The sequence below is a fragment of the Dermacentor silvarum genome, chromosome 8 (assembly GCF_013339745.2).
Source record: "Dermacentor silvarum isolate Dsil-2018 chromosome 8, BIME_Dsil_1.4, whole genome shotgun sequence".
Lineage (NCBI taxonomy): Eukaryota > Metazoa > Arthropoda > Arachnida > Ixodida > Ixodidae > Dermacentor > Dermacentor silvarum.
In genome coordinates, this window is record NC_051161.1 from 16,786,894 (window position 1) to 16,814,452 (window position 27,559).

The 27,559-nt window shown below is 48.5% G+C and overlaps 1 protein-coding gene across 1 annotated transcript; it reads left to right on the forward strand.

The window, feature by feature from the left end:
* Positions 1–18,116: 18,116 nt before the first annotated feature.
* LOC119461962 (skin secretory protein xP2) lies at positions 18,117–26,460 on the forward strand. Its single transcript, XM_037723322.2, has 5 exons — positions 18,117–18,163; positions 18,283–18,323; positions 20,441–20,696; positions 23,115–23,494; positions 24,081–26,460. The coding sequence occupies exons 1-5, from the start codon at positions 18,133–18,135 to the stop codon at positions 24,771–24,773; spliced, it is 1,401 nt and encodes a 466-aa protein (XP_037579250.1). The 5' UTR covers positions 18,117–18,132; the 3' UTR covers positions 24,774–26,460.
* Positions 26,461–27,559: the final 1,099 nt, after the last annotated feature.

Sequence of the window (27,559 nt, forward strand, 5' to 3'; positions counted from 1 at the left end):
CGATCGTTTTGCATTCCACTTTCATAGGAATGCAGCCGCCGTGGCTGGTTATCGAACCCTCAGACTCGAGGTCGGCAGCACGACACCAAATCCACAAAGCCACCGCAGCAGACAGAAAACAGGATTAGAAATAGGTCTTGTGAAAATAAGATGTACGTCTGACCGATCAGTCTCCCCGAAGTTCTTCGTACACTAAACCAAGCTTGCCCAGCGGTCAGGTAAACCGGGGACTTTAGTCCCAAGGAGAATTGGCGCTCCTCAAAAGTGGCTCGTTTCTGACAACCTTCACTTTCGGCCCATGAGGGGACCATAAACATAAGAGCGCCCGGGAGCCCTTCGCTCAACCCCCAAGGCATGCGCCCCGCGCAGGCAGCAAAACTCCGCAGCTTGTACAAGACGAGCGCGCGCCACCGTTGTGTCGACCGGCGCCTCTCCCCGAGAGACGCAATCTGTCGGGTCATCTCACAACAAACGTCCGAAGCTCAACAATTTGTTCCAGTCACTTTGGACGGATGCCGGGCACATCCGCGGCGAATCGTTTCTCGGCGAGCACGTGTGAGCGCTTTCTTTCGTGCTTTTACTTTTTACAAGACGGCGACGAGTGACAGGACACAACAGCAGCAGTGAGCAGTCAGCAGCGTACGGTAAGGGCTAGAGGGGACCAGAGCCCTCCTCGTGGTGTCCTGCTTCCCTGAGGAAAGCCCGGTCGTCGTCGCCGGCCGACAGAAGAAGAAGACAATGCCGGAGAAAGTGCCGGAGCTACTGCTGCGCGAATTCCGCAACGCTTTGACCAGACCCCTCCCTCCCCCCTTCCACCACCAGCACCACCGCGGCGCTCTCCTCACCCCTCTGCAAACCTCCTCTCCCGCCTCCTCGACAAAACGCAGGTAGCGCGTGCGAGTGCGCGCGCTCGTGAGTGAATAAAACAATGCCGCACGCGGTTTCCTCCTCTCAACTACGAGAGATGGCACCGGTGATGACCCGGCGAGGAGAGAGTACGAAGGGGGGGGGGGGGGGGGGGTGCCCCGCCACAGGCAACTCCTTCTCCTCATCGTATAAAACCGCCCATGGACCCCTCATGACACCGTCAGTTTTCATTGTGGCCCGTCCGGCACTCATCTTCCTTCGTCATCCTCTACTGGGTGGCGACGCTGACGGCCCCCGGACTTCGAAGCGTGGGACGTTGTTGCTTAGCTTGTGAAACTCGGCGCCGGACTCCTGCCCGGGCGTCCACGCGCACCGAAGTTACTACTGGTTCGTCGCCAGCGGTTCCAGGTGAGTCGTCGGCACCGATCGCGCACGGCCGCCCCGAGGACAGGGTCTCTCCGGAAACCCCAGGAATACGCGAAATCTCGCGACCCTAGAGAGACCGGTAGAGAGCCACGCAGCGGTTTGGATATGGATGCGACCGACCACAGCGCCCATGCATGACCCCGCAAAGTTCCGACTGTTTCTTTTTCTTTTTTTTTTTTTCACCGGCACGTGGATATGCGATGACAGTCCGCGTCGGCTCTGGCGCAGTGATTCGGTGCCGGTGAGCGGTGGATTTAGCGCTCCGTGGATATCGTGCCAAAGGAGTCATCGCTCACCTTGGAGTGGCTTTCATTTCGGCAGCCGTGTAGCTAGTACTCGTTTGTTCTGGTCGCTACTCAGACCATAGCCTTCCAAGCTTTGTCTCGTGCTTAATCACTTTGTTTGACTGACGGGAATTGTCGTTGGCAGTTTTAGGGACTACACCATGCAGCTACGGGCGACCACCTAACTGCAACATCATTGAACTCTGTAATTGCCTAAAATTACTAGCAAAACGTTTTTTTTTTTTTTGAGGGGGGGGGGGGGGGTTCTTTGCTCTCTCGTTTACCATCTTAGGAAAACTAGATCGACCCGTTGGGAGGGCACCCGTTAGAAAGCTCATTTTCAGGCTTGTGAGTTTCCCGTAATCTGGTCAATTATCTGGCACTTCAGGCAACTGTTCGTTCAGTAGAAGGGAAAACTGGGCTAGTGCAGTATAGTATCTTGAACATGGTACAATAACAGCGCAGACTATCGTGCACTCCTCATTCTCCTCAACCGTCACAATATTTTCTCTTATCAGATGCGTTTGTAAGGTGATAATGGTGCGTTAGAATGCACCAGTTACTTCTCTTCTCTTACTTGTGGAGAGAAGAAAAAGCTTCAGAACAGCAGCAAATGTCATAATCAAAAAGAATATATATATATATATATATATATATATATATATATGCAGGAAGGTCACTTCTGAAGTCCACAAATAATCGCACATCAGGAACGTTCTTGAAATTTTCACGCTATTGTACGGGCAAGGACAAAAATATAAGCACGTCATTGTGAATTCTATTTCCAGGAGAACGCTCTAAAGCTTAAGCATATCTCTGTAGGTTGCGTTTCCCGGCATTCTGTACATAATCTGTATCTGACAACTCATTTGTAGTATACTCTGGTATATCTGACACAGCTACACCTGCCGACACCTGAACGTCTTTTCCTATTCCACTTCTATACTTCTTAATTCCAGCTTGCACCACATACGTCAACTGCCCGACGTTCCGAAATAGCTGCACGGCGTACGCAAATTGTCCTACGTGTCAAGCGAAAGCTTTCGGCGCTGTTGTTGGAAAGCACTCCTCAGAAGATTCGCACCACTTTCTCAGAGCGAAGAAAAGAAAAGAGACAAGCGCGCGCGAATGCGTCCGCATCCAAAACAGCCTGGGACAACTCTGTTCCTGAAACGCGCGCGCACGCGTAGACCCCCCCAAAAATTCCTCGCGGCAGCCGAGCTGACAGCGTGAATCGCGGAAGAGCATCGCCGACCCTCCCGAGAAACCGCGCTGCCAGACACGCTTCCTCCCTTTCCAAGGGGACGGCAGCTCGTATTATACGACGTGTATAACGCGCGGCTCACATTTGCGGCAACAACAATGGCCCCCTGGCCGCTGACCCTAATTTAGCCCCCTCCTCCCACCATCCCAACCCGTGCCAAAAGCCTGCCTCGAGCGACGCCGAATCGTCGCTCACAGAGTCCCCTCCCCCCTCCTTTTACTTTGCCTTAGGTCGCGAACCACTCGGTCTATGCCGCAATTTGGCCCCTTCCACTGCTGCGGAAAAGAAAAAAATAACCGCGCCGCTTCTTCCCAAATCGCCGCGACTGGTCGTCGAGGAAACGGGAGAGTCTTCGCACTTTCTTCGCCGTCTTTCGCGGTTCACCGAGCGGTGGTGGTAGGAGAAAACCGAACCGACGAGGAGGGGGGCAATCATGCCAGGTGCGCGCGCGCGTTGTGTGCGTATTACATGTGCTGCAAACACACACGCAGTCTCTCGCGAGGGATCAAATCGTGCCGGAAGAAGGTGCAAGTGGCGGAAGTGTTAGAATAAATAGAGAGCATGTGTATCGGGCCCCGAATCTTGTTCCGGTACGGTGCCTCCGACTCAGAATATGCTCCATCGATGCGAACGAACGCGAGTTAGCGGGGGAGGATGAAACGCAGCAGCAACACGAAATGATCACTGACGTTCGGCCCTGTTTGATCGGGCATGGAAGTGAGAAGAGGGGCGCAAAGCGTGTTTGACCACTAGGGCATATTAACATGTGTGCGCCTGCCGACCGGGCTCGGGGGTGCATGCACTCCGAAAGCAACTAAGTGCAGCGGGAGCCAACTGCTTGTACCAACGCAATTATCGAAAGTTCTCGTATTTCTCAATGGAACACGGTTACTCTGCTTAGCAGGCGTATACTCAATTCGGGGTTACGAGAAAGCTTGAAAACGGAGCAAGCTTGAGACAAGCGCATAAAGGAGCTGCCGACGCACGATTTGTTCTTTAATATATCTCGGTGAAATTGAACAGTGTGCATTGTAATATAGCATTAAAAAAAGAAAGACATGGCATATATCGCGGGCTTTCATCGATCGTTTAGGTGAAATGCACTTCGGGAGTTTCGCTGTGTTGAAACTGGGCTCTCCGAAGAAACCAAACCAAGGCGTTTGCGATGGCAGTGCGTCGACACCGCAAACTTGTCGTTTGCGGCCCGAATATTCAACGAAACGGAATATCCAACGTTACTGAATATCCAATCTGTCCGAGACCAAATACCCAGCGAGATGAAATATATAACTGTGCCTGTATATCCAACGAGAACGAATATCCAACCAGCTTTTTCTTCTACACAAAACTAGAAATTCGTGGTGCTTTCGTGTGGTGCGCTTCGAGTACTATCGGTGTCTCAAGTTCTTTCATCTTAGAAAACGTATGAAATCATGAGAGAAATTCTCAGTGGCGCACGCCATACCTCGCAATGGTGCCAACGGAACAGCGGATATGGATTTCCTACCGTAAGACGCGTGCTGTCGCAGAACCGTCATCACGAGCAACTCAAGAGAAATACGCTATGAATGGCTTACTCCCCGAGCTTCGCTTCACGAAGGATTCTGTGCAGTGTCTCCTGGTGGAAAGAACGAACGAAGGACTATGGGTTATTTGGAGAATGGCAACGGATTGGACTAGTTGGCACATGTTTACTATGAAGAATGGTAGCGCGAACTAATGGAACAACAGTACAGGCAAAGATGATCGAGCACTGCTTCGGTTTGCTTCTTTCATTTTTTAATGCTTTAAAATACGGGCACTAATCAACACTGACTACATCATGGGAGCCTCCAGCGAACTTTTTTCATCCATCCTCTTGTTCGCTTTGGAATCGGGCTTGCAATATTAAGTATTGGACACCAATGCATTGCACTTTGTAGGCATTGTAACTTGAAACTTCTCTATCTAAAGTGGGTCCTCGGTTCAATTCACTTTATTGAATATATTTGTTCTGTAAACACTAGTTTCAGCCATTAACGCGCAACAGTCCGCATACCGATACATGGGAAAATCGCAGTAACCGTAGAAAGCCTGCAGAATTGGTTAAAAAGGAAACGCCTCACTCGATTTCGTGCACAACAGGCGGGACGGTATATCGAAACATGCATGTATATCCACTGATACTGAATATCTAATCATACCTGTATATCCACTGAGATCGAATGTCCAATGAGCCTGAATATATATTCAATTGTGTCTTTATATTCAACGATACGGAATGTCCAACGAGACCGAGTATCCACGGTTGGATATTCTGTCTCGTTCGTTATACAGGCACGAAATCCAAGTTTGGAGGGGGCGGGGTGAGGGCCCCTATTTCTTGGGTTTGTCTAAGATTAACTCGCTGCCTCCCGGTTAACCTCCTTGTCCCGACTTCTACTCTTTTCGAAACCGGTGCACATTCCAGCAGTAAGCATAGTAATAATTCTACATCTCGGAGTCATTTTGCTTAGTATTCTTTACAGACACATTCAGAACGCGAAGTATAAGTTTAAAAAAAATTGCGGGTTAACGGGGACGCCATCTGCAATACACATACGGGTTTACGTTCTGCACGAAAACCATGTCCAATCTCTATTTTTAACCCCCCCCCCCCCCTTTCTTTTTTGCAATGTTCATACGCAGAGAACGCTTTTCATTTGCGAACAGGTTTTAATTCGGACCCTGACTTTGGGTCCTCATGTATACAAAATTTTATATTAATAATTTGTATGCCCGGAAAATAAACTTATTTTAAAGTTATGCGCATGCTTTTTAATGGTTCGAGTAGGAAGAGAAGAAATGTACACGTAATTATCACAGAAGAGAGATTGAAACACTGATTTTCTGGGAATTACTGTCGAGTTTTCTGCCTCGAAAACTCAATCAACCTATACACTGCACGTATAAATCGCCAGAAAATTAGAAGAGAAGTGCTTCATTCGCCTGACAAGACATTATTTTGACATTCGCGTCGAAGCAATGTGAAACAAGAGCGTAGTTCTGCGCTCTTTTAGGGATACTTGGACATCGATTTCTCTCTGCAAAAGCATACCAGTGAATGAGTGACTGTTCGCACTTTCCTGGCCGCTTGATTTTGGTGAGGACAGATAAAGGCCTGGTATTAATCAAAAAGCAGGTCGTTCCAATTGTCAGGCCACATTAACCGTATCTACGTTCGTTCTTGGAGCTGCAATGAATTGTATCTTCCCATACGGTAGAAATAAAAGCAGAATCAGAGTGCCAAATCACTCAACTCGAAAACCAAGCAGCCTTATATTACGTCAGCTTTTTTCTTCGAGTGCAGGCGTTGGCCTACACAACAGTCGTTTGCTTTTGCTAAAACACTGTGAATAAGCTGATGGCATCCAATGTATTGCAAGACCGTTGCATACAAGTTCCTTGGTGATTTATTGAAACACCGCCGAGCTAGCGAGCTTATGAAATTCCTGAAATTCCCGTATTCATATTGGGATATTTGTTTCCCAGTATGCGCCTTCTCTGGCCATCCTTACAAGACGGACACTCCGAGAAAAGAAAACCATGGGGAACGTCAATGGCGTATGAAAGTTGCGATGTCTTTTTCTTTCTATATTATTATTTCTCGCCTACCAAAGGGAAGCACGGCTCGTTCACACGTGCTGTACAAACAGCCTTTATAGAAGCCCTGTATAGTCCGCGTATAGAGAGACCGAACGTGACGAGCAGATTGCATACGTCGAGAACAAGCAAATGTAACAAAATGAATCCATTGTACGCCGCGCGGATTTCCTTATGCGTAAACCTATTGTCGTATCGTTCTGCGGAGAACAAGGGAGCTCGCTTCAAAAAGAGCAAGGCGCGTCGAATTGATGCAAGCCGACAAAGCCGTATCAAACGGCCATCGCACAGCACACGAAGCTGCTGCTTCATTCTTGTTACTTGTTATCAGCGCCGAAGCATCGGCCACACACTAGAATAGCACGCGTTTAATCTACATCGATGTCGATCACGTGACCACTGACCCGTGAAAAGGCGCTTCTGACGCGATACGATCAGTACACACTCCGCAGCTGCCGGCAGAGCGCTAACAGGTTTGGAAGGTCTCGGCGTGGCGAGTTAATACACGGGCACTCACGCTTGTTGGGTGTCTATAATTACTGCTTTCCTGCGTGCGACAAAGGCTGGAACGCCGCTGTATCCAGCCGCGATGCAGAATCCGTGTAATAGGAAGTGGAGAATTAGTGTCCCTTGTTGGCGTGGCTTATCACAACCGGTGCTGCTCTCTGATTGAATTTTCCGCGTAGTCTCCGATTGTGTGCGTCTGGATGTCTTTGCCGATCAATATTATATATTTATTATTAAAGCCTTTAGCTTTCTTTGGAAACTAACCGCTGATTTCTTGCGACTGTCTAACCATTTTTGTGGGCGTATCCTGAAGATGTTGCAATCTAGACAGTGGTAAGAGAGAGAGAGAGAGACAGTGGTAAAATCCCCACTGTGGTACGGTACCAGCGTGCCCACCTAGCAAGAGTGGGCACACGAATTCTTAAAACAATGAAAATTAGACATTAAAGGGACAGTGTTTAGTGGGTGAGTTCCACGTGTTACGCGCCATCTATCAACAAAATTTGCGCATCCACGGCAGATAACGAATGAACAATCTTGTGCAGCAAGACAAGGCGTTCTGATGAGCGCAGCCGGGCCGAGGGTATACACTATGACAGTGCGATGACGGCGAGTAGTGATGATCGTACCGTCTGAAAAGAAATGTAATCACTTTCTTCTTGATGTTCACAATTTGTTCGATATCGAGCAAAGTGCTCTGCCATATACCGGAGGAGTGGTGAGGCGCAGAGCCGGGTACGCGACGAAGCTTCTGTGCGTCTGCATGTACATCGAAATCAAAACAGCCAGGCAAAGAAATGTCTCGTCTATTTCGGTGGTCCGAAGTGAGTTAATTGCATCGGCGACACTAATGTTATAATAAGTTATAACGCAATCGTAATCAACTGTAGATCTTTTTCGTATCATCCGCCAGCGCCATTCGTGTGAATATGCTTACGGCTACTGTTTTTGTTCTCGTCACAGTGTTGCCCGTGTATTATAACGCACATTCGCCGAATAGGCTCGGGCACATTTGCATCTGCTCGTTCTGTCGCTTCTGATGATTCAGTGATCATTACTATTTACATGCAAGAAAGCTAGCTTCTCCTCGCTTTGGTGCCGGGGCCGGAGAAAACAATGCAGAGCAGAACAAGGCGCCTATTTGCATCTCAATGTCGTATTCATATAAGGAATACCAACGGGCGCCGCCCGCTGTCAACACGTCCGGACTGACACACGCTGCGAAGCTTCCGTGCATGGCGCGGCTGGGGTGAGCCGCATTGGCAAGCAGCGTTGCAAGTCGGCGCCCTGCACGGTGCACGTCACACTTGTCTAGAGCAGGGGAGTGCCGTCATCGGCCGTAGGGTGCTGGATCGGTGCAGATTGCTTATGGGCGTGCGCTGGCAGATGGCCGGGGTGCGGCTCGTAGCTGTCCTCCTATAGTTGTCCAGTGCATAGCAGCGCAGTTGGCTCAGTTACCTCTTATCGATGAGTACACTCTATACCGGGGTGCGCGCTGACGTCATGGCGGGCGCCATAATGCTGTAGATACAGCGCGTGGAGAAGCTGCGGGTTTTATTCATTTTATTGCAGTAGCCGCAGGGCCCGAAAGGGGTAAGATACGGGGCGAGTACAATAGCTACAATACATGTATACGCCCAAAAAATCAATCAAGGCAGAGAAAAGTACATCATAGGTTAACAGAGGTTAACAGAGGTGCATCATGCAGAATCGCGCCTCAAGCAGTAGACGATCACTCAGATTCGAAAATAATAATTAAATTGTAGTGCTTTGTAGAGCTCTGGCGCGTACGTATACGTACGTGCAAAAACAAAGATATGATTATGAAGCATGACGTAGTTGGGGGCTCCGGCTTAATTTTGACCACGTGACGTTCCTTAAAATGAACCCAATGCACGGCACACGAACGGTTTTTTTTATTTTTTTTTATTTCACCCCATTGAAACGCGGCCGGGAATCGAAACCGCCACCTCGGCAGCTCAATGCCATAGCCACAAAGCCATCACGGCGGCTGGAACAGCTGTTATGATGGCGATGGTAGACTATTCCACTCGGACTTGGTTTTCGGTAGATAGGAATGAAAAAGCAAATTCATACGACAGTGGGTTACACAGACCTTGTGTTAATGATCGGCGCGCAGCGACTATGATACGAGGGTTGCGAGACTAATTCATGTCTGAGGAACCAGTTGGGGGAAGCTATAGGAAGTCTCGTGGAAAACACAAATGCGAGCTATTTTTCTGCGTAGCTGTAAGTCTGAAAGGCGGAAGGTATAGATGATTTGACAGTATACAAAGCACGCTGTTCGGTTTTGGCACGGATTTGATGGTGTCGGTCAGGTTACGTTATACCTCAATCCGCGTCACGATGTAGCACAGCTATAACGGAGGAAAGCTATATATGCGGGAGAAAGACGCGAAAGTTTAACCACGTTGTGTCTGCATGCCCTGCGCCACCGGAGAAAGCCGCCGAAGTTCGCGACCGCATCTTGGCGCCTCCCAACTCGAACCCGCACGACAAGATCTCCGGCGCTCTTCCGCACGAGAGCAGCGTACATGTACAGCCTCCGACATTTGTAATAATAGCGCGCTAGCGTAGACCACACGGCATGTCAGCGCCTTATTATATATAACGGCGAGAAACGGCGACAACGGTGATAGCATACGCGCATGCGTACAAAGCACCCTCCAGTGAGAGCCTCGTCTTCTACTGTGTTCGCTTCAGTAAGACATGGTTATCTGCACGGTCTTGATTACAAAATGCAGAACGCATGCACGATTGTGCGATCTGTTATCTGCGATACACTTCTAATTTTTCTTTCGTATTTCTGGATCCGCGCATGCGGTATGAAATTCGGATCTATATAAAAAAAGGGAACTTATCGGCACTTGCGAAGTATTTCGATGGGACCTCGAGGATAACAAAGACGTGGCGTGTGCTCTCCTGAAGTGAACAGCATAGCAGAGTATGCTCGCACTGGACGGTGTTTCGTGCGCTTGCGCGTAATTTGGCGATCTCGCCGCTCCCTTTCCGTGCAGTACGAAGCTCGCGCGATATGTTATTAAAACCCGGGAGGCTGTAGTACGTCGACACCAGAAGCTGAACTCTGTTGAGGAGCTCGGCGACCGGGAAGCATCTAGACTGCTGCGTCGCATCCAACAACTGCTAGGAGACGGGTGAGAACATTGGGCTGCTCCAAAGTTTAGCAGCACTGCCGATTCGTCCGAGCGAAGCTCAGCAGGACTTCACATCAGCATTCTCTGAGCGTGACGTTCAAGGGTCACGCAGTATCATCTGCTCCGCCAGGTCTGCCCCCGAATCTTCGGCTTATCGTAGCACGCAGGAACTGTCTTTAATCGTCAAACGAATGACAGCGGCAGGTAGTTACCAACCAGCTCAACTTTTTCACCTTGCCAATACAGCGTGTCTCACAAGCGGAAACGTTAAAGACCCCGGAACCACACCGCGCAGTCGTAGTCAGATTTCTTTCTTTCACGGAGACCACGAATCAGAGTCACGGAGACATCCTTCCGCAAAAAAGCACTGCACGCCCGAGCGTGACACCGCGAGGATCTTCGCAGTGGCGGCTGCCTGGCTTGGCGAAAGCATTTCCGCGCCTTTAATAGGAGCGCGGAAACAAGAACACCTCGAAAGGATAACGACGAGTTCAAGAACAAAGGCGAGCGGTGAATGCAGCTGAGGTTTCACAGCGCCGTGCGGAAGACAATTTTTAATGCCGGTGCAATGCGCACTGTTACGTCCCTACCATCTTCGCGTTAACGAGAGGCTCGAGGGGCCTTGCGGCTATTTGTGCCGACGAATTAAAAGAGAGCTAGGAAACCAGAACGCCGAGCAGGAATAAAGCAAAAACAAACAAAAAACCAAAAAAGTCAGAAACACAGAAGAAAAAAGAAAGAACAGTTGTAAACGCGGAGAGAAACGTGTCGTTGAAGAAGGCACTACCGGTACGGAAGACATTTGCAACGTCGCTGTGTAGTCGGCATTGTTGCTCGCCAACACGCAAGATTAAATGAAAACGTGTCTGCGGACGAGGAGGCTGTTAGGCGGATGGCAAGGCACTCTCGCCCGCGTACACGGCGCGTCTCGCTGTTCGCAGTTATATTGTGACACGTGACGCAAATTAATGCGCGAAAGTCGGCAGTGTCTGTCTGGAGATCTACTTTCGCTTTCTTTTGTGCGCACGCATCTCTTTAGTTCGTGAAAAACAAAATATAAAGGAAAGAAAACAAAAATGAAGGCGCCCCAGACTTCACGCACAGCCGCTCTTTACAGCGAATTCCTTTCGCTGTCACGCGCCGGACTTTTTGTTATTTCTCCACCGTTCGCCTCCTTTTTTCTTCCTTTTCCTGTTTTTCGTATTTAATTTTTTTTTTTTTTTTGGAGGAGCGCGATTCACGTTGGAGAGCGGCCGGCGTGCGTGGTGAAAAATATGAGAAACAAGAGATTAAATGGCTTCATGGCTTCATAGGGACAAGCACCGTTACTCTATAGCTGTCGTCACTCTCAGATTCTACCGGGAAGCGCAGACTGTATTTTGTTTTTGCATGCGAATGACAATGCCTGCAGCGAGCCTTGCAGCTTTCACTTCATTTCGCTTTCACGCATTCTGCAGCCGCGTTGCACGACTCTTGTATAGACGACGGAGACTGGAGTTGCCTCTCGAGAAAAATACAATAATAATAAGATGTTGCAGTGAGAGTTCTTTACGCCACAGACGCGTTTTGTTTGTCATCGTTCTGCGCCGACATCGTTTGGGCAAGCCGCCGTTTAGTCGTTGGATCTTCCCCCCACAACGAGACCTAGATGCGCGTACGCGACAATGAAACGAAAAAGATGTAACGACTGAAGAGTTTCTAGAGAGGCGAAAGGCAGTGTCACAGTGACACAAAGGAAACGCGAATGGCGGCCTTCGTGATTCTCTTCTTTTTCTCTTTAGAGAATTTTTAATTCTTTTTTCTCACCTACAAAAGCGGCCTTTTTCGACTCGATAACGACGGTCCTTTGTTGTCGGTATTCACGGTTTGGTTGCCTAAACCAGGCGTCTCATACACGGCGGTGCAGAATTCAAGCGCGCGCGATGAGGTCGTGATTTATCGTTGTCTGAGAGCGTGTTGAAACAAGTTCTAGGCTGAAAAAAAAAAAAAAAAAACAAGACTGTAAGCGCTTATAGTAATCACCTCGCAGACACGTTGTTGTTGTTGTCGCTGGTGGAGGTGGAATGACCCTGCGCGGGTACAAAGACGTGTTACAACGTGTCCATCAAATCAGTGTCACGCCAACAGAAATGTTAGCGGCCCCTCGGCCCCTCGAGGAACGGTTGTTACACAGACACGGTTGGAAATTTTTCGCATGCGGTCAAGAACACATAAAAAGCAACGAATGCTAGCAACCATTGCGGTATACTATAACTACTTGCGCCATGTGCATATTTACAGTGCGCGTATACACTGTGATGGGAATACGTTTAAAGTGCCTTTGCCATATTAGAGGGAATGAATGCGCATATAGATCGCACCTGTTACTATAACAGCATGGAGGCGCGCAGTACCGTCTGCGCCGTGTTCTGTTATAGCCACAGGCGCTTTCGGAATGCAGTATACAAATAGCGGACGCCTATTCACGTAGGACGCCTCCCTGGTTCATTATTATTATTATTATATTATTATTATTATTATTATTATTATTATTATTATTATTATTATTATTATTATTATTATTATTATTATTATTATTATTATTATTATTATTATTATTATTATTATTATTACTGCTGCTACTACTACTACTAGTACTACTTACGCTTTCTTTTTTTTGCAAGTTGTGTCGGTTGTATGTGTGCGTGTTGTTTCCTGAATAGACACTAAAGGAGAACAATAAGTTGAGTTCTGTTAGTTAATCACCCTTCTTCAATACAAAGACAGCCAATTTCACCGTGAGTGTGTGCAGAGCCCTGAGAAGCCGGAAGAGGCTCAGAAAGTTCCCGCACCATGATCGCCATGACGTCATGAATTTTGACCCCGTCGGCTCCCGCCTAGTCAATGTTTATTAGTAAATATGGATGGCATTGTAATGTAAGAGAGCCAAGGCTGAACTTAACAAGTTTCAAGGAATTTTACTGATTTATAACGGCCGAAACACGCAAAAAATAATTTGAAATTTGCAACTTCGCATTGACGTGCTGGCGCGGTGTTCCGGCGCGACATAAGAAACTTTGACCTCGTTTTCTCTTCTACCGCAAAAAAATTATGTAAAATAGAGCTTTGACCGAAAACTTTCTATGTATAAACTGACTGTTCCTCTTTAGCGTCCGAGTGTCCCTTTACCTGTGTCTTGAGAAAGCCATTTCTAATGTAGCCTAGCCTTCGGTCACGTTCATTGTGAACGACACGAGTCGTTGCTTTTCCACGCGGTGGCTTGAATCCCCGAGCAGCGGGGAGGCACACATCTTCAAGGCATATGCAGGGCCGCTGACGAATTCTCCGTTGTCACAACGTGCCAAAGTCGAGGGCCCGAATTCACAAAACCTTCTTACGCTTCAATTGTTCGTAAGAAAAAGTTTTAGCCAATTGCATATGTACGCTCTTGCATATATACGTGTCTTCAGAGGTCCGGCCTATACTGCGATCGCAGGAGTTCGTAACAAATGGACGGAGGTGTCGCTCAGACACCATTTGCGTATCCGATTATCAAAATATCTAATTTCGTGATTACCCTCGGATACGGTATATATTCGGCCGACGCGGTGTATCCGTGTTCGACTGTGTTATGCTCAGGGCTTCCCTGCTGGACATCTTTACCTTTTTGTGCGAGTGTTTCAAAAGACTTTAAAACAAAACTCACGAGTCGCGAGTCGTCTTTGCGAGTGCGTCGGAGAAACTGTAAAGTTTCTCACCCTAACAAAGCAGAGAAAGCAAGTTTCCGGATGCTTTCGAGAACGTTGCTGAGAGGATGGCCAGCGAACCAGAGCGCGTTCGGAGAGAATTCCGAACGTGCTTTGGTTTTTTTCACGAACGTGCGGAAAACGTTGGCCTCTTCTTTACGGTTCAGGTTAATTGCTGTGTTCCAGTGGCCGCTCGCTACTTTCAAAGCAAAGCACGTCGTTTGAGCCCACAGTTTATAACAAAGACGACCAGCGTACAATCCTTGCCTATACGCATGTGAACAAAGCGAGCGTCTTCTTTCTTTTCAAAGTTTTGTACTTGTCCTTGTTTACCTGACAATGCAACTTATACTTTTGCATATATTCAGCGCCTTAAAAGACGCGGAGATCGTAATTTTATTATTTATTTATGATGTCATCCCACACAGTCGGAAACAACGCACTTGCATATACACAGAGCCACACGTTACTGCGGCTTCACCTCATTGCTCTGTATGTTTTCATATGTTTATCTGTCGCTATTGTTTGGCATTCACGCCACTCTGCAGCTAAGAACTTGGTCGTGGGTTCGAGTCATCGCCATGGCTGCCGCGTTCAAACGGTGGCGCAGTGTCAAAAAGTTCTCGAGCTGAGACTCTGGCGCGACTTCAAGAACTCTCGAGGTCATGGAAATTCCTTCCATTCATTCGAATACGCTGTCCTTTCATAGACCACGCAGACGTAGCTTCGCGACGTGAGAGAAGATAAACACTACCAATAATTTCACCTTAATTTGTTTGTCTTCTAGCTTTGGCATCCGCTCATTTCGTGGACTTAATGAGCCTTGAACCCACGGTGCATTTTCTCGGACCTATGTGACTTAATCTGTACAACTGAAGAAAGTCGACTTGTTCTTGGACTGAATCCCGAGAGTTCTAACGAACCAACGTGCGTACCACGGCATAATTTGTCTTCGAGCGAAAAAAAAAAAAGTTACATGCACATATTTGAGAGAAATCACCAAAAGACTAGTCTGCAACAATAAATCAATTTTACGTCGTTGCTATAGCATGATCCTTGTTATTATAATAATCCCTCTCGCGTGAATGTTGACGCAGTTAATTGACGTCAAAGTTTAATCGGCATCATCGGAAACGCATCCGCTGCGAGATATAGAACTTCAATGTTACTTTAAGATTATTATGGTTTTTTCGTGTGCTTGATTTTTTCATTTATTACGCCGATACCTATCACAAATATTTCTAAAATGGCGTCGCACTGCAGGCAGCGCCTAAGGAGGCCTTTAAAAAGTTTTCTCTGATTTTCTTTGCCTTTGGAGACTGCTTTCTCACTTCGGCAGTAATTTGAGAAGAGACGCGTTGTCTTTGCTAGATGTATTTTCTTCAATGACAGAGGACAGCCCACACGTAAACACAGAAGAAAGCCCAACCAGACACAGAACGCGTACGATTCAGCGTCTATCTCTGGCGTAATCATCACGGACTAGACGAGCTTTTGTGAATCTATAGAACCGATGGCAGAAATTGTGGCACCGCGTCGACCTAATCTCCTCGCACCTGAGATTGCAAATGGGCAGTCAACAACCGGAACAACAAAACAGAGGCCAAAAAGAAATCACGCACCGTAATCAGTGCGCCTTCCGTGCATTGTTTATAGAAGGTCGAGGTCCTATAGCCTTCGTGGAACTCGCAGATTTTTTCCGGTACTAAGTTCACGGCTTCACGCACAATTACCTGAGACCTAGCTACTGAATCTGAATAATCTGCATAGATTTGACCTTAACGATATTTAGCAAACCTTCCTAATTAACCTGTTGCTCTTTCTTTTTTTTATTTTGCTTTCAACTTATTTCAACAATATAATCAATAAATTCTGACTCATATTAACCTATGGGGCCGAAACTTGGGGGTTTGTAGAAAAGGACTTGAACGAAAGCTAATTACGTGCAACAAGTGAAGAAACGCTAAATGATAGGCATAACGTTAACAGAAAGACAGCAGCTTAAATGAAGGATCAATGCGGTGCCTTCATTTATTTAATATTTCGTATTTATTTTATTTTTTCACTGCTATCGCGTCGTTGCATTCTCGATATTATCATTTTTTTCTGGGGGGGGGGGCATGATTCACGGTTGCACACATCGAGAAGCGAAAGTTACCAAATTTACTACAAAAATTACTAGGTGGAACTGTGGCGCTGTGGTCGTTCACCTACCATGGGACTGGCGGTTAGTATATACATAGATTTGTCTGATCATTGCTTGTAGCTTCAGACGTTCTAGTGGCGGTATTTGCTACGCTCTATCTTTTTTAAGCTTGCGAGCGATCGCAGTATTACAAAAACAGCAAGGCAATCATTCTCGGCCCACACGCATAATAATTTGCCGATTCTTTATAACGCAATATACTTCGTTTAAAATTATTAATTTTAAAAGTCAGGAGGCCGTTTGAAACCAGGAGGACGAAGTTCGGGCAAATACATCTGCTAGTACACCCATAATTCCCATGCTGCCGGAACCGCCATATTTGCATCTCCCGCAGACACTATGGCGCCAGATTTCCCTCTATAGTAATTTTTATAAGAAAGGCTAATGTGCTCTATTACATTGGCTGCGCTACAATATAGACTCCGAAATGTCTTACAAGCTTGCGCGATTAATCTCGGAGATCATTTTCACAACAGCTGTCACTGTAATAACGTGTCTCGTCTCGGCCACCGTAGAGAGCAGACGACACTGCGGCGACGCCGACGACGCGCCCGCGCGAATCGGCAGGCCACGACGCGCGGCCGCAGTCCCCGAAAGTGCCGGAATCGGGTCAAGATTATCATAGGCAGCCGCCATTGTGATGCACATGAGCAGCGCAGGCGGGGAAGGTCTCGGCGGCGTCGCCTTTTGTTTCCCAATCGCCCCCCAACACACAACAAGAGCACGCGCGCAGCGGACGGGCCGGGCGACAAAGGGACGGCGCAAAACGGCGCGACGCGTCGTCGCAGCTGGACCGGGTTTCCGGCAGTGTCCACTTCCGCCACCTAGTCGGCCAGGGGTCAAGCACAATACTGGCCGCCGCCGCCGCACACGAAGAGCACGCACGCAGTCGCTCACCCTGCGAGCACTACTCGCTCGCAGTGTGAGGCTCCCCGCCGTGGTGTGCTGGACGCGGGTCATTAGAGATGCTGCCCTCATCACGGCAAAGCGTTTTCGCGCTTTCAAGCCGGGTGGCGTCGCCGTTGCGTAACCTGCCCCGTTGTCATGCAACGAGCCAGCTGCCGAGGCAGCCTTCAACTCCGTACCAGACGGCGTCCGCGTCGTCGCCGTTGCCTCCAGCCCCATTTTCCCTCACGCTAAATCGCTAGATAACGTGAGACCGAGTGGGAAAGTGTTTGGAGAGAAGTGGGGTGACGAGAAGGACGATGAGCAGCGTGAATACCGTTTTTGTCCGTCGCATTTTTTTTTCTACATGGAATCAGATGAGACGTCTTTGTTTGTCGCAGTTTGTTTTGCTGGTGAAGGCGCGCGCGAGCGAGGTATACTTGTTTGCGCGGTTGCTTACCTCGGGTTGTGGGTCGAGGGAACACTTGTTCGCTGGTCCAAGACCTGTCTGCGCGCACACGCGCTTTAATGGAAGGAGCTTCTCTCGCCGTGGTGTATTACGCAAGCGACGAGCACGCCATCTTTTCTTTTCTTTCTTTCTTTTTTTTTCAAGCGAATCCGTTCACCCTTTTGTCGCGCGTGAGACGTTGTAAGCTGCATTGGCGGCACAAATGGTGGCGATTGTGCTTAATCGTGCTACACTTTTCACACGAATGTGAACTCATTCGCTTCATTGCGGCATTCGCACAACGCTGCAACGTGTGAGGCCCGATGTTTCTTGGCGTCGAACGTGAGAGCAAATCTTTTGAAGCTTAATGGTGCTTCTCAGTCTACGCTAACTCACTCTCCCTCTGGTTGTGTCGCTCATTCCCTGTCTTAGTCGACCAGGCGCCGCCGCTCGGAAGTCGGTTCGAACTCTGGTACCGCGAACTAAAATCTCAAAGTATACAATCCTCCTCTTTCGTGCCACGATGTGTGCAGGTTCCGCTGATACTGACAAAGAACCCTTTGTGATTCAAGTTGATCTCCATATCTCTCACTCTCCAGCATGAAACGTTATTTAACACATCATATCATTTAATTAAACAGTGTCACCTTCACGCGTGATCACACTGTCCACTCTAACGCGTGATTTCGTCCTGCCTTTACTTCCAGTGTGCACGCACTCAACATGAGACTCTGGTTGAGCGTGATTCTCTTCGGTAAGTTATCGCTCACGTTTCTCTTTTCTTGTGTCATTTGCTCAGTATTCGGGCTTGTTCCTTGCTGGCGCCCACGTCATCGTATTAAACTGATTTCACTTCCTCTCCTTTCTCCTCAGCTTCGCTGGCGGTCCACCTCTCCGCTCGGCCACCACGAAGGGTAAGATTCGTTTTCGCTACGCAGCTGCCACGCGATTGTCACGTTGTGATGTCGTCACGCGATGTCATGATTGTCGCGTTCGTGACAATCGCGACATTTGCAGCACTTGAAGGAAAACAGAACGCTTCAGGAAAGAAAAGATAACGACAGTACAATAGGAAGGACGCTGGCTGTACGTCTCCGCTACGCTAAATCTCTCTCATAAGAGGGTTAGCGTTTAAGAAAGGCATTACTGGTATGAGACATCACTGGATTTTTATACGTGGTGGTGCAGATAACTCGCACAGTTTAAATGTTGTGCACGAGGAAACTCAGGACCTAACATCAAAGTCTGACTTGTCGTTCTAGCTCTTTATTTAATCAAAAATTAATGTCTCGTGACTGTAAGATAGCGCAATTTGCATGATTTGAGAACACTGAAAGCTGGCTTTGCCGCGACCACATGAGCACTGTGGAAAAGGCCACACAAAAGCGGCTGAGAACAAGTAAAGCACAGGCGCGCAACATAAAACGTGCATTTGCTAAAGGCACTATACAGCTATAGGCCGTCTTCCTGGCTTATATCGCACGTAGATAAAGTTGTGCCAGCCCGCGGAAGAAAAATGCGGCCACGCTGCCTTTCAAAAAGCGGTCACTTAGTGTGAACATCCGCCGGTGGGTCAGCAGGCCGCAGGGTGTGAAAAGCTTTGTGTGAAGCGAAAGTACTAAGAATCTGTCTGCTTCTGTTAAATGCCGTTTCGACGTGTCAAATGGGTCAGTGGAACGCTGCATGCCTGTTAGGAAAGAGTCCCACACAGGCTAAAATCACTTTGATATTCTATAACATGTTGAGGCACAAGCAAAACATAGAAAATCGGCTATCAACAATGCTGTAAGCCATTGGCTATTCATACAGGCCCTCGACGTGCTAGTAGAAGAGTTGAGTTTCCTATGTATCAAGGTGTCGGAGACAGTAGCCTTTATGAGGGGTAATAGTCAGCTGTGCCTCAACTTTATCATAAAAAATTAAAAAATGTGCGGTGACACGGGCGTTTCTACGATCGCTCTGGTTTAATCATAAAACGTTATTCGTCAGTAACGATCTGAGCTGAAGCTACAATCGTGGCATGTTGTCGCTGATGTAAGTTCATCGAAATTACTTCGTCGTCATGATTCGGGCAGCGGAAAGGTACCACACTAAACGATTTTTTTTGGGTGCTCGCCACAAGCATCGCTTACAAAACTCGGAGCTGACTGGACAAGTCATGACGTAACGTAGCGTATCGGGAGGAAATTCATACACTCACACACAGAAGCTAGACAAATGAGAACAAGCTCAACTACTAACCAAGGGTTGATTGATAGTAACGTTCGTTGTGGCTTGTCTGTATTCCGCGTGTAGGCGTGTTTGGTTTCACTCCGGACATGCTTTCAAGTAGTATTGACAGAAAAATTTTGCGTCCCTCTTTTCCTGCCTTTTTTTTCTCTTTATTTAGGGTACGATGCCTCAATTTCTCGAGAATGCCATAAATAATTAATCGCATCGACTTATGTGTGACCGATTCAAAAACGCGTGCCAAGTGCAGCGCGGCGTCATACGTGAAGACTATTCACGTCATTGAAACCGGAGGTAATGGTCACGTGATATCGCAAACAGCTAAAGCATACACCAGTCATCCGGATCCAGTAGAGGAAGGTGCCACCGAAAGCTTCGAATTGGGGGCACACTGTCTCCACTGTTATGCATTCGTGAGATGAATGGTCTCGTCTTTGGGCACCATGGTCATGGTGTGTGTACGCGTCACTGGCGTCTGAATGGTACCACCACGAGACCGCCACATCAGGTTTCGGTGGCGTGAATAGCCTCCTGCTTCACCTCCGAAGCCACGCTGCTCTCGGCACGCGTTTTGAACTGATCGCGCTAAATGGTAACTAATTAATTATTTGTTGCGCTCTCGAGGAATTCAGGCTCCACATAGCGTAATTACTGGGTCGAGATAACCAATAAAGGCACGTAAACGAGACAAGAGATTTTGACAGTAATCCTTTCAACAGTTCGTCGAGCAGCAACGCTACTTAAAATCACGTTGCAAGAGGTTACAGCACCAAGAGCCCGGATTTGTCTCGTGGTCTCGCAGATAACCCGACAGTCGCGCGGCCGTGGCGGCGGAAGCAGCTACGCGCGGCCTGACGCTGGCGGTGCCGGCGGCGGCGGCGGCGGCGGCGATGTCGACTACGGCGGTCCAGCACCCGGGGTGAGCTGGGACGACAATGTAGGACCCGACGTAGACCTACCTGCACCAGGAGCCGGTCCAGCGCCGGGCTATGGCCCTGGTCCAGGACCTGCACCGGGACCTGCTCCGGGACCTGCTCCGGCACCAGCGCCGCGGCCCAGTATGTAGAGTACGCGTTTACTTGGTGATGTGAGCCATCGGAGATCTCCGAACTTAAATTCAAGGCTGTGAAAGGGTCCTCCGACCACTTGCTTGGATATAATCGCATCCTATACAGTTTATCCTCATCATCATTCCTCATTCGTTTTCTCATCTTCACCTAACCTCTAAGCAGAGTAACAGGCTAGAGGGCCTCAGGTCGACCTCCCTGCTTTTCCTCTAACAAATTGTCCTCTCTCTCTCTCTCTCTTTGGCGATGTGAAGCTGTGTTGCTGTTATTCGAACAAGGCGCAACATTAAAGGAAAGACGCAAACACGTACACGTTGGATGAAGCTTCCGCCAGTGTGTGCGTGTGTGTGTCTATCTTGCACTATATATAGGTTGTTGTTTGGATAACACTTTAGCGCATATCAAGATGTAATCAGAAATTCAAGAACCATTTTTGTAAGGGAAGGACCGAAGGAAGAACGTAGACATTATGATGCGCTAACTTCAAAAATGTATTCGCGGGAAATACATACTTTTATACACCATGCGCAACCGCATGAATTTCCCGAGAGTGAATTGTTGAAGTTAGCGCATCGTGGTATCTATGTCTCTTCTTTCGTCCTTGCTTGCGCGGACGCTTGCGCTAGTATGTTATCCAAGCTTGCATACCAACATGCCCAACATACAGCAGTGCTACAATTTGTTCTTGTTTTCTCATAGGAAGGGCCCGCAGGCCTATATGATAGTATTGTGCCTTGTTGTAGCAAGCGCAACTCCAGCTCATTGATCACGAGGCAAGTAACCACTACATAACCTGTCATTGGCACCTTTCTTTCTATGCCACTCCGATTCGCTCATAATAAATTGCCCGCGAGCTCTTTCTGTGTCTGTGGTCGTTACAAGATAATTTATGCCTCTGTAGTTGTATGCTCACGTTAGAGCGCCAAAAAAAAAAAAAAAAAAAAAAGGTCTCTGCCGTGATTGGTGGACTAGACAACTGCAGGCTGCAGACTAGACGTACGTGCGCACGAATGATCTCACAAGTGTTTTTTGTGCTGTGTATAAGGTGACTCGGGTTGCGCAACCTGTTGTGACAGGTTGCTTCAGATTTGTTAGCGAGTATGAGTACTTTCATTATTTCTTACCACTCGTTTCCTTCTTCATCTTACGAATCCCTCTTTCCTTCTCGTAGAACAGCGGATGTCGTCGACAACCTGCACTCGTTTACCTTCATGTATTTCCTCTTGTATGGTTCACTGTACCTCTCTGACATCTAAGCGGAGCGTCAATTGGCTTAAACAGCGCACAGCTCACAGTAGCTTTTTTGTGGGTTGACTTTATTTCGTTTCAAAGACAAAATTAGCATCGGCGAAGCGAAAACAGGACATTGCGCACTGTTCCCTTTCAGTCGGAGAGTGCACGACAAGTCATCGGCCTTACTACACTCTGCTTTGAAAGGATATCATACTCTCAAACCTACCAGGAACCGAGAAAAACCACGACCTGTCTCGAGGCTATATTTATGGAGGCAAAGCGTTCCAAAAAGCATGAGCACGTCAAGTCAGAGAATTTCTGAATCTTCTCAAAATCAGAAATTGATTTCAAGTGACCCTCGAGGCATCGTAATGCAAGGCTGACTCACTCGATATTGCCGCAGCATTCTTGCACTAACTATAAATAAGCAATAACCCCGGCCCTGCGCCAAGGTCTTCACGAGTCAACCTGCATGCTTCGTTAAAGGTGGACCTTGGCATACATCTCTTGGTCTCTTGTCCTTTTGGCACGACCCGTTGGCTTTTCCAATCGCTGATTCCTTTTCTGTTCGTTTTAAGTAAATACAAGTATCCGTCTCTTCGCTGTTGTTTTTCTTTGAAAGCGGAAAGCTCTCGCAACGTGCTTTGGCATGCGACAGTTACATGCCAGGGCACGTTGCCTGCATTCTCGCGGGTCATCTCGTTTGGCCGGCTCCCGTTCCCACCAATCCTACTTGCGTACGAGCGACTCTGTGAATGCAGGCTGCCCATATTCGCGACACTGGAAGTCGTCCCTTCCTAAATGGCTGTATCCGTCTTCAGGGATGGCGAAGTTAACCCTGTAATGCCAAAACACAGTTGCACATCAAGGAAAGTCAGAACAACTCGTTCACCTTCGTTTACAGTCATGGCGATGTTGTACGACTTAAAACTTAAATAGCATAATCATTAATAACATTTTAATTGTGTCCTGAACTATCGACAATTGAAAGCTCTTACCAGTGTATAAAAAAACGTCGCTATAGGCTGTGCGCCAAGTTTCCCGTTCTCAAATCAGAATATTGAGACATCAAACTCGGCGTAACATACAGTATGGACACGTCGTGCTTTACACCGTTAAAGTGACATTAGAAGTGAGCCAGTCCAAAGATATCAACGCTGTTGCCGTAACACGCAGGACCGACACCAGGCCCTGCTCCAAGACCGGCTCCTGCACCCGGGCCCGCGCCGAGACCGGCACCCGGCGGTGGCGGCGGCGGCTACGGCGGTGATGGCGGTGGCTACGGCGGTGACGGCGGCGGCGATGGCGGTTACGGTGGTGGCGGAGCAGGCGGAGCAGGAGGTGGAGGAGGAGGCGGAGGAGGAGGAGGAGGCGGTCACGACGACGGCCAGTACCACGGCCATGATGACCACGGCGAGTGGCGCCTGGAGGATGCCATCCCCGGTACGCCGGAGACTGACTACCCGACTTTCACCACCATCCCGCAGACCAGTTTCGACTGCAGCGCACAGGAGTTTCCGGCCGGGTACTACGCTGACGTCGAAGCGCGATGCCAGGTACGCACTTAGTTTGGTTTAATTTAGCTTATTGTTACTTGTAGAAAGCCGTGAGGCGACCTGACTCCCACGTGCTTATTGAACCGCTTTACGAAAGGAGCAGATAAACCTGCAGAGAGTCCGCTGCTAGTGTAGAGATGCCCGGATCTTCTTTTTCGTGTAACGCTGTCTCGACCGTACACAGCGAGCATGAAGACACACAATATCTTCGTCGTCGTCCTGGCGGTGACTGCTCGCGATAGTTTAGTTCAATTAGTTAGTTATAGTTATCTTTACTACCGCGGCTTGGCAAACTGTTCTATGAGTGAGTTCGATGAAGGAGGTGTTTAATGATGTTCTTGGTCAATGACTCCAGCTCTTGCTGTATATGACTACTTGGAGGTTAAGTGGTAATTTGGGGGCAGATGAGATCATATTCTGAGGTCATCATGGTGTGAATAGCACTTCACTTTGCTCAACAAGTACGATGCTAGTGGAATCCGCAATCATTTCGCGAAAGATTTGTACTGTCCGGGACATTCTGTTGAGTCATGGTGCTATTCCTGCTTCACTGACGTCGCCCACTGCTCTCACCGCGCCTGCCTAGGTGTTCCACATCTGTCAGTCGGACGGTCGCAGCGACGCCTTCCTCTGCCCCGTGGGAACCATCTTCAACCAGCGGTACTTCGTCTGCGACTGGTGGCAGAACGTGAACTGCGACGAGGCGCCCAACTATTACAACCTTAACGGCGACCTCTACAAGCCCGGGCCTTCGTGGAGTCCCCACGGTGGTGCTCCCGACGGACAGGGATACGTTGCCCCGGCTCCGGCTCCAGCTCCACCCCCAAGACCCGGTCCTGCTCCAGGTCCAGCCCCGGCCCCGTACCCTGCCCCGGCTCCCGGTCCAGCCCCGGCCCCGTACCCGGCCCCGGCTCCAGCTCCAGCTCCAGCCCCAGCCCCATACCCCGCCCCGGCTCCAGCTCCCCGTCCGGCTCCAGCTCCCCGTCCGGCTCCAGGTCCAGCGCCAGCACCGTATCCCGGCCCGGCTCCAGGCCCAGCACCCGATTACGGAAGACCCGAGACGCCTGAGCCCGCGCCTCCGTCAGACTACGACCAGGAGGACTACGATCAGCCCGCGAGAGGCTACGGAGGAGGAGGCCGAAGGCCACGTGCAAACCTCGCGCAACCCAGCGACTGGAACGCCGTCTACTACTACGACCAACCCGAGCAGGCAGAACAAGGCCGCTCAGAGGAGAGCGAACAGCGCAGCGTGGAAGGAGAGTACCAGGCGTCGGCATGAGGAATTCCGGATTGTGTGTAGACAATTCAGTTTAGGTTTGAGGGTTGCGCTGCCTTCTCCAAAGGGCTGGGTCGCAGCTCTTTAACCTCACGGGTAACGTCATGTGACCAGGCATTGAATGGCGAACCGGAGGAGAGTAAGGCAGGAAACAAGGGTGCAAAATGCAACAACAAAAATTGGTGTGAGTATAGTCGGCCTGAAATTGTAAAAAAAAAGAAAAAAAAAAGAATAAGAACTAGAGAAAAGGTTTGGGGGCATTGCATTTAGTGCACGCTTTCTTCTGACTGTATTTGTTTTAAGGTGGCGTCTCTAAAACAGCGTTCGTGAGATGCGGGACAGACCCTTCAGTGGAAGTTTGTGAATTGACCTCAAGTCAGGACGCTCGCGTATTTCGGATCATGAAGGCTGCACGTGGAGACTGAAATGGTGCGCAGAATGCGTGCTCGACGTCGTGGACGCGGAACGGCTTAATCGTGCTCCCAAGGTCCTTTCTGTAGATGGACAAGCGGCCCTACTCTTTCTAGCTATTTGTAGCTGTGCATGTGACACCAGCCGTGGTACACTGTCAGTGATGGAAAACTTTGGGACCAACAGTTCAGGCCTCGATAACGGGAACTTTGTGAGTGTCGTGAAATTTAATGAAACACTGTAACAACGCGCCCTGTAGGTCAGTGCCTTTTTTGTCATGCCGTACACGGCGTGACGACTAGGTAAACTTCAAAAATTGTGCGAGTCCTTTCATACTTACGTTGATGTTCCTTACTGTTCCGTCTACCAATTTGTTTCAATGGCCGTTGGTCCTCTGCGACATGTTCAACTCGTTCGGCAACGCCTTCTCCTATGCTAATTAGCCCTCTTGGCCGCGGTAACCTACCTAAGTAGATTAAAGTGCTCTAACGGGATATGCGCACAGCATGACCAGAAAACAGTGGTCTAATGAAAAAAGAAAAAGAGGAGATACTGTAGACGTCTTATTCAGCAAAGTCTTATCTTGTTACAGCTGTCATTGCGATATTTACGGCACAGTGCCTGTTTGTTATGTTCTGGTCGTCCACACTCTGAGGCTGTTTGTAGACGATAATGTGCGAGCCCACAAACTTACATATATCTCAGTGTGTTAGATACACGAAAGACAATTACACAGTCGTTGTGTTATAGACGTGCAATACGGGCAGCCATAACTGAGTCTTTCGAAGCATTCTCACACAGCAGAACACTCGCATGGGTCACCCTCTGGAGCGGAAGTGATGTTCTCAAGGTGTGTGCGAGAAGGTGGCCACATTTCACGTCGTCTGAGGCATCTCCACGCGACGCGCCAACACGAATTAGCCACATGTATACCGCGGTTCAGACTTGCGGGTCAGCTGAACCTATACTTGTGCAAGTTCCGTTCGCGCGGTTATATTTTGCTGTGCACTGTTTTGAATGCTCCGTTCAGGCCTGCTGGCGGTATTTTTCTTTCTTTCTCTCTATCTCTTGCGCCTGCGACCACGCAAGCCATGGCGCTGGCCAGATTTTAAGGAATGGCCGGTTATCTGCTTACCAGATTTTCAGAGTTTACGTGATGTTAACACACCTCCTTTCTTGTTTCCTGTTTGTGTTTTGTTAACCTTTACTAACCGTATTTAATTGTTGCATACACTTGTGTGCTATGGTTGTTTGCGCGAGCCCCCCGCCCTCCTACCCCCCCCCCCCCCCCCCCCTCCCGACCCCGTCCGTCCGTCCGTCCTTCTGTCGCTCGCTGTCACCAGTAACAAAGCTGTTGCCAACCGAAGCATGACAGGTTGATTTGATGGCGCATTAACTCATCGCAATATCTTGACAACCTATCACTGAGGTTCCCGTGCTTTGTACAGATCAGTTTTAGCGTGATAGACTTTGTTGAGTTTTGTTTTGTTTTGTTTGTTAGAGCATTTCTTCCCCGTGTTCTGTCGTCGGCGCTTTTCGGCTACAGCGTATACGTGTGTTTGTGCGTCTGTATCATAACATTGTGTGACAAATCACCTCGCTGCCTTCTTGAATACTGTGTAGGTCTTTTGATATTGCAATTCTTCTCGTCAGGTCGTAGTACGCGCGTCTACCGAGATCTCCGCTGTTTCTTTGTTGTGTTGCTTTTGCAAGAACTTCTGGCGACGAGTGACAGATGCAACGGCGTCGGAACAGTTGTGCTGGCAGACTCTTCTTATCCCCTGTTGATAGACTCAATAAAGAATTTTTCTGTATTCGTGTGTGACGAACAGTTTATTGCACGAAGAGAATAAGGTGCGCAACGAGGTTTCATTGCTCAAAAAAAGAAAAAAAAAAAAAAAAAAAAAACAAGTGCGAACATGGGAACCTAGTCCTTGTTTCGCGTGAAGGAGCACCACCTTCATGAAAAATTTGACCTAAGCTTCAAGCCCTAAGCTATTTTGTACATTATCAATAACAACAAGATATCTTGCATCACCTACGCCGCAGACACACACTTTTCGATATTCTTGCGTTGCCCTTACACATACTAATTAATGTTGCAGAACACACCCTGCAGCTTGCCATGTATAAAGAAAGTTGATTGTAAGCTTTGAACAAGAACCTCAAAGGCAGTGGCACGAATAATTCGGGCCGGGTCTCCCGCGTGGTTTGTTACGAAGAAAGATCGTTAATGCCAGGAATCGGTAACTCCGAACCGTGAATATAGCCAGGTACAAACAAGTTAGAAAGACGTGACACGGAGTGCAGGCTGTCATATTCTGTATTTATTGAGGCGTCACCTCTTCAAATGGTTCGACGTGATCCAGTCTCGTTAT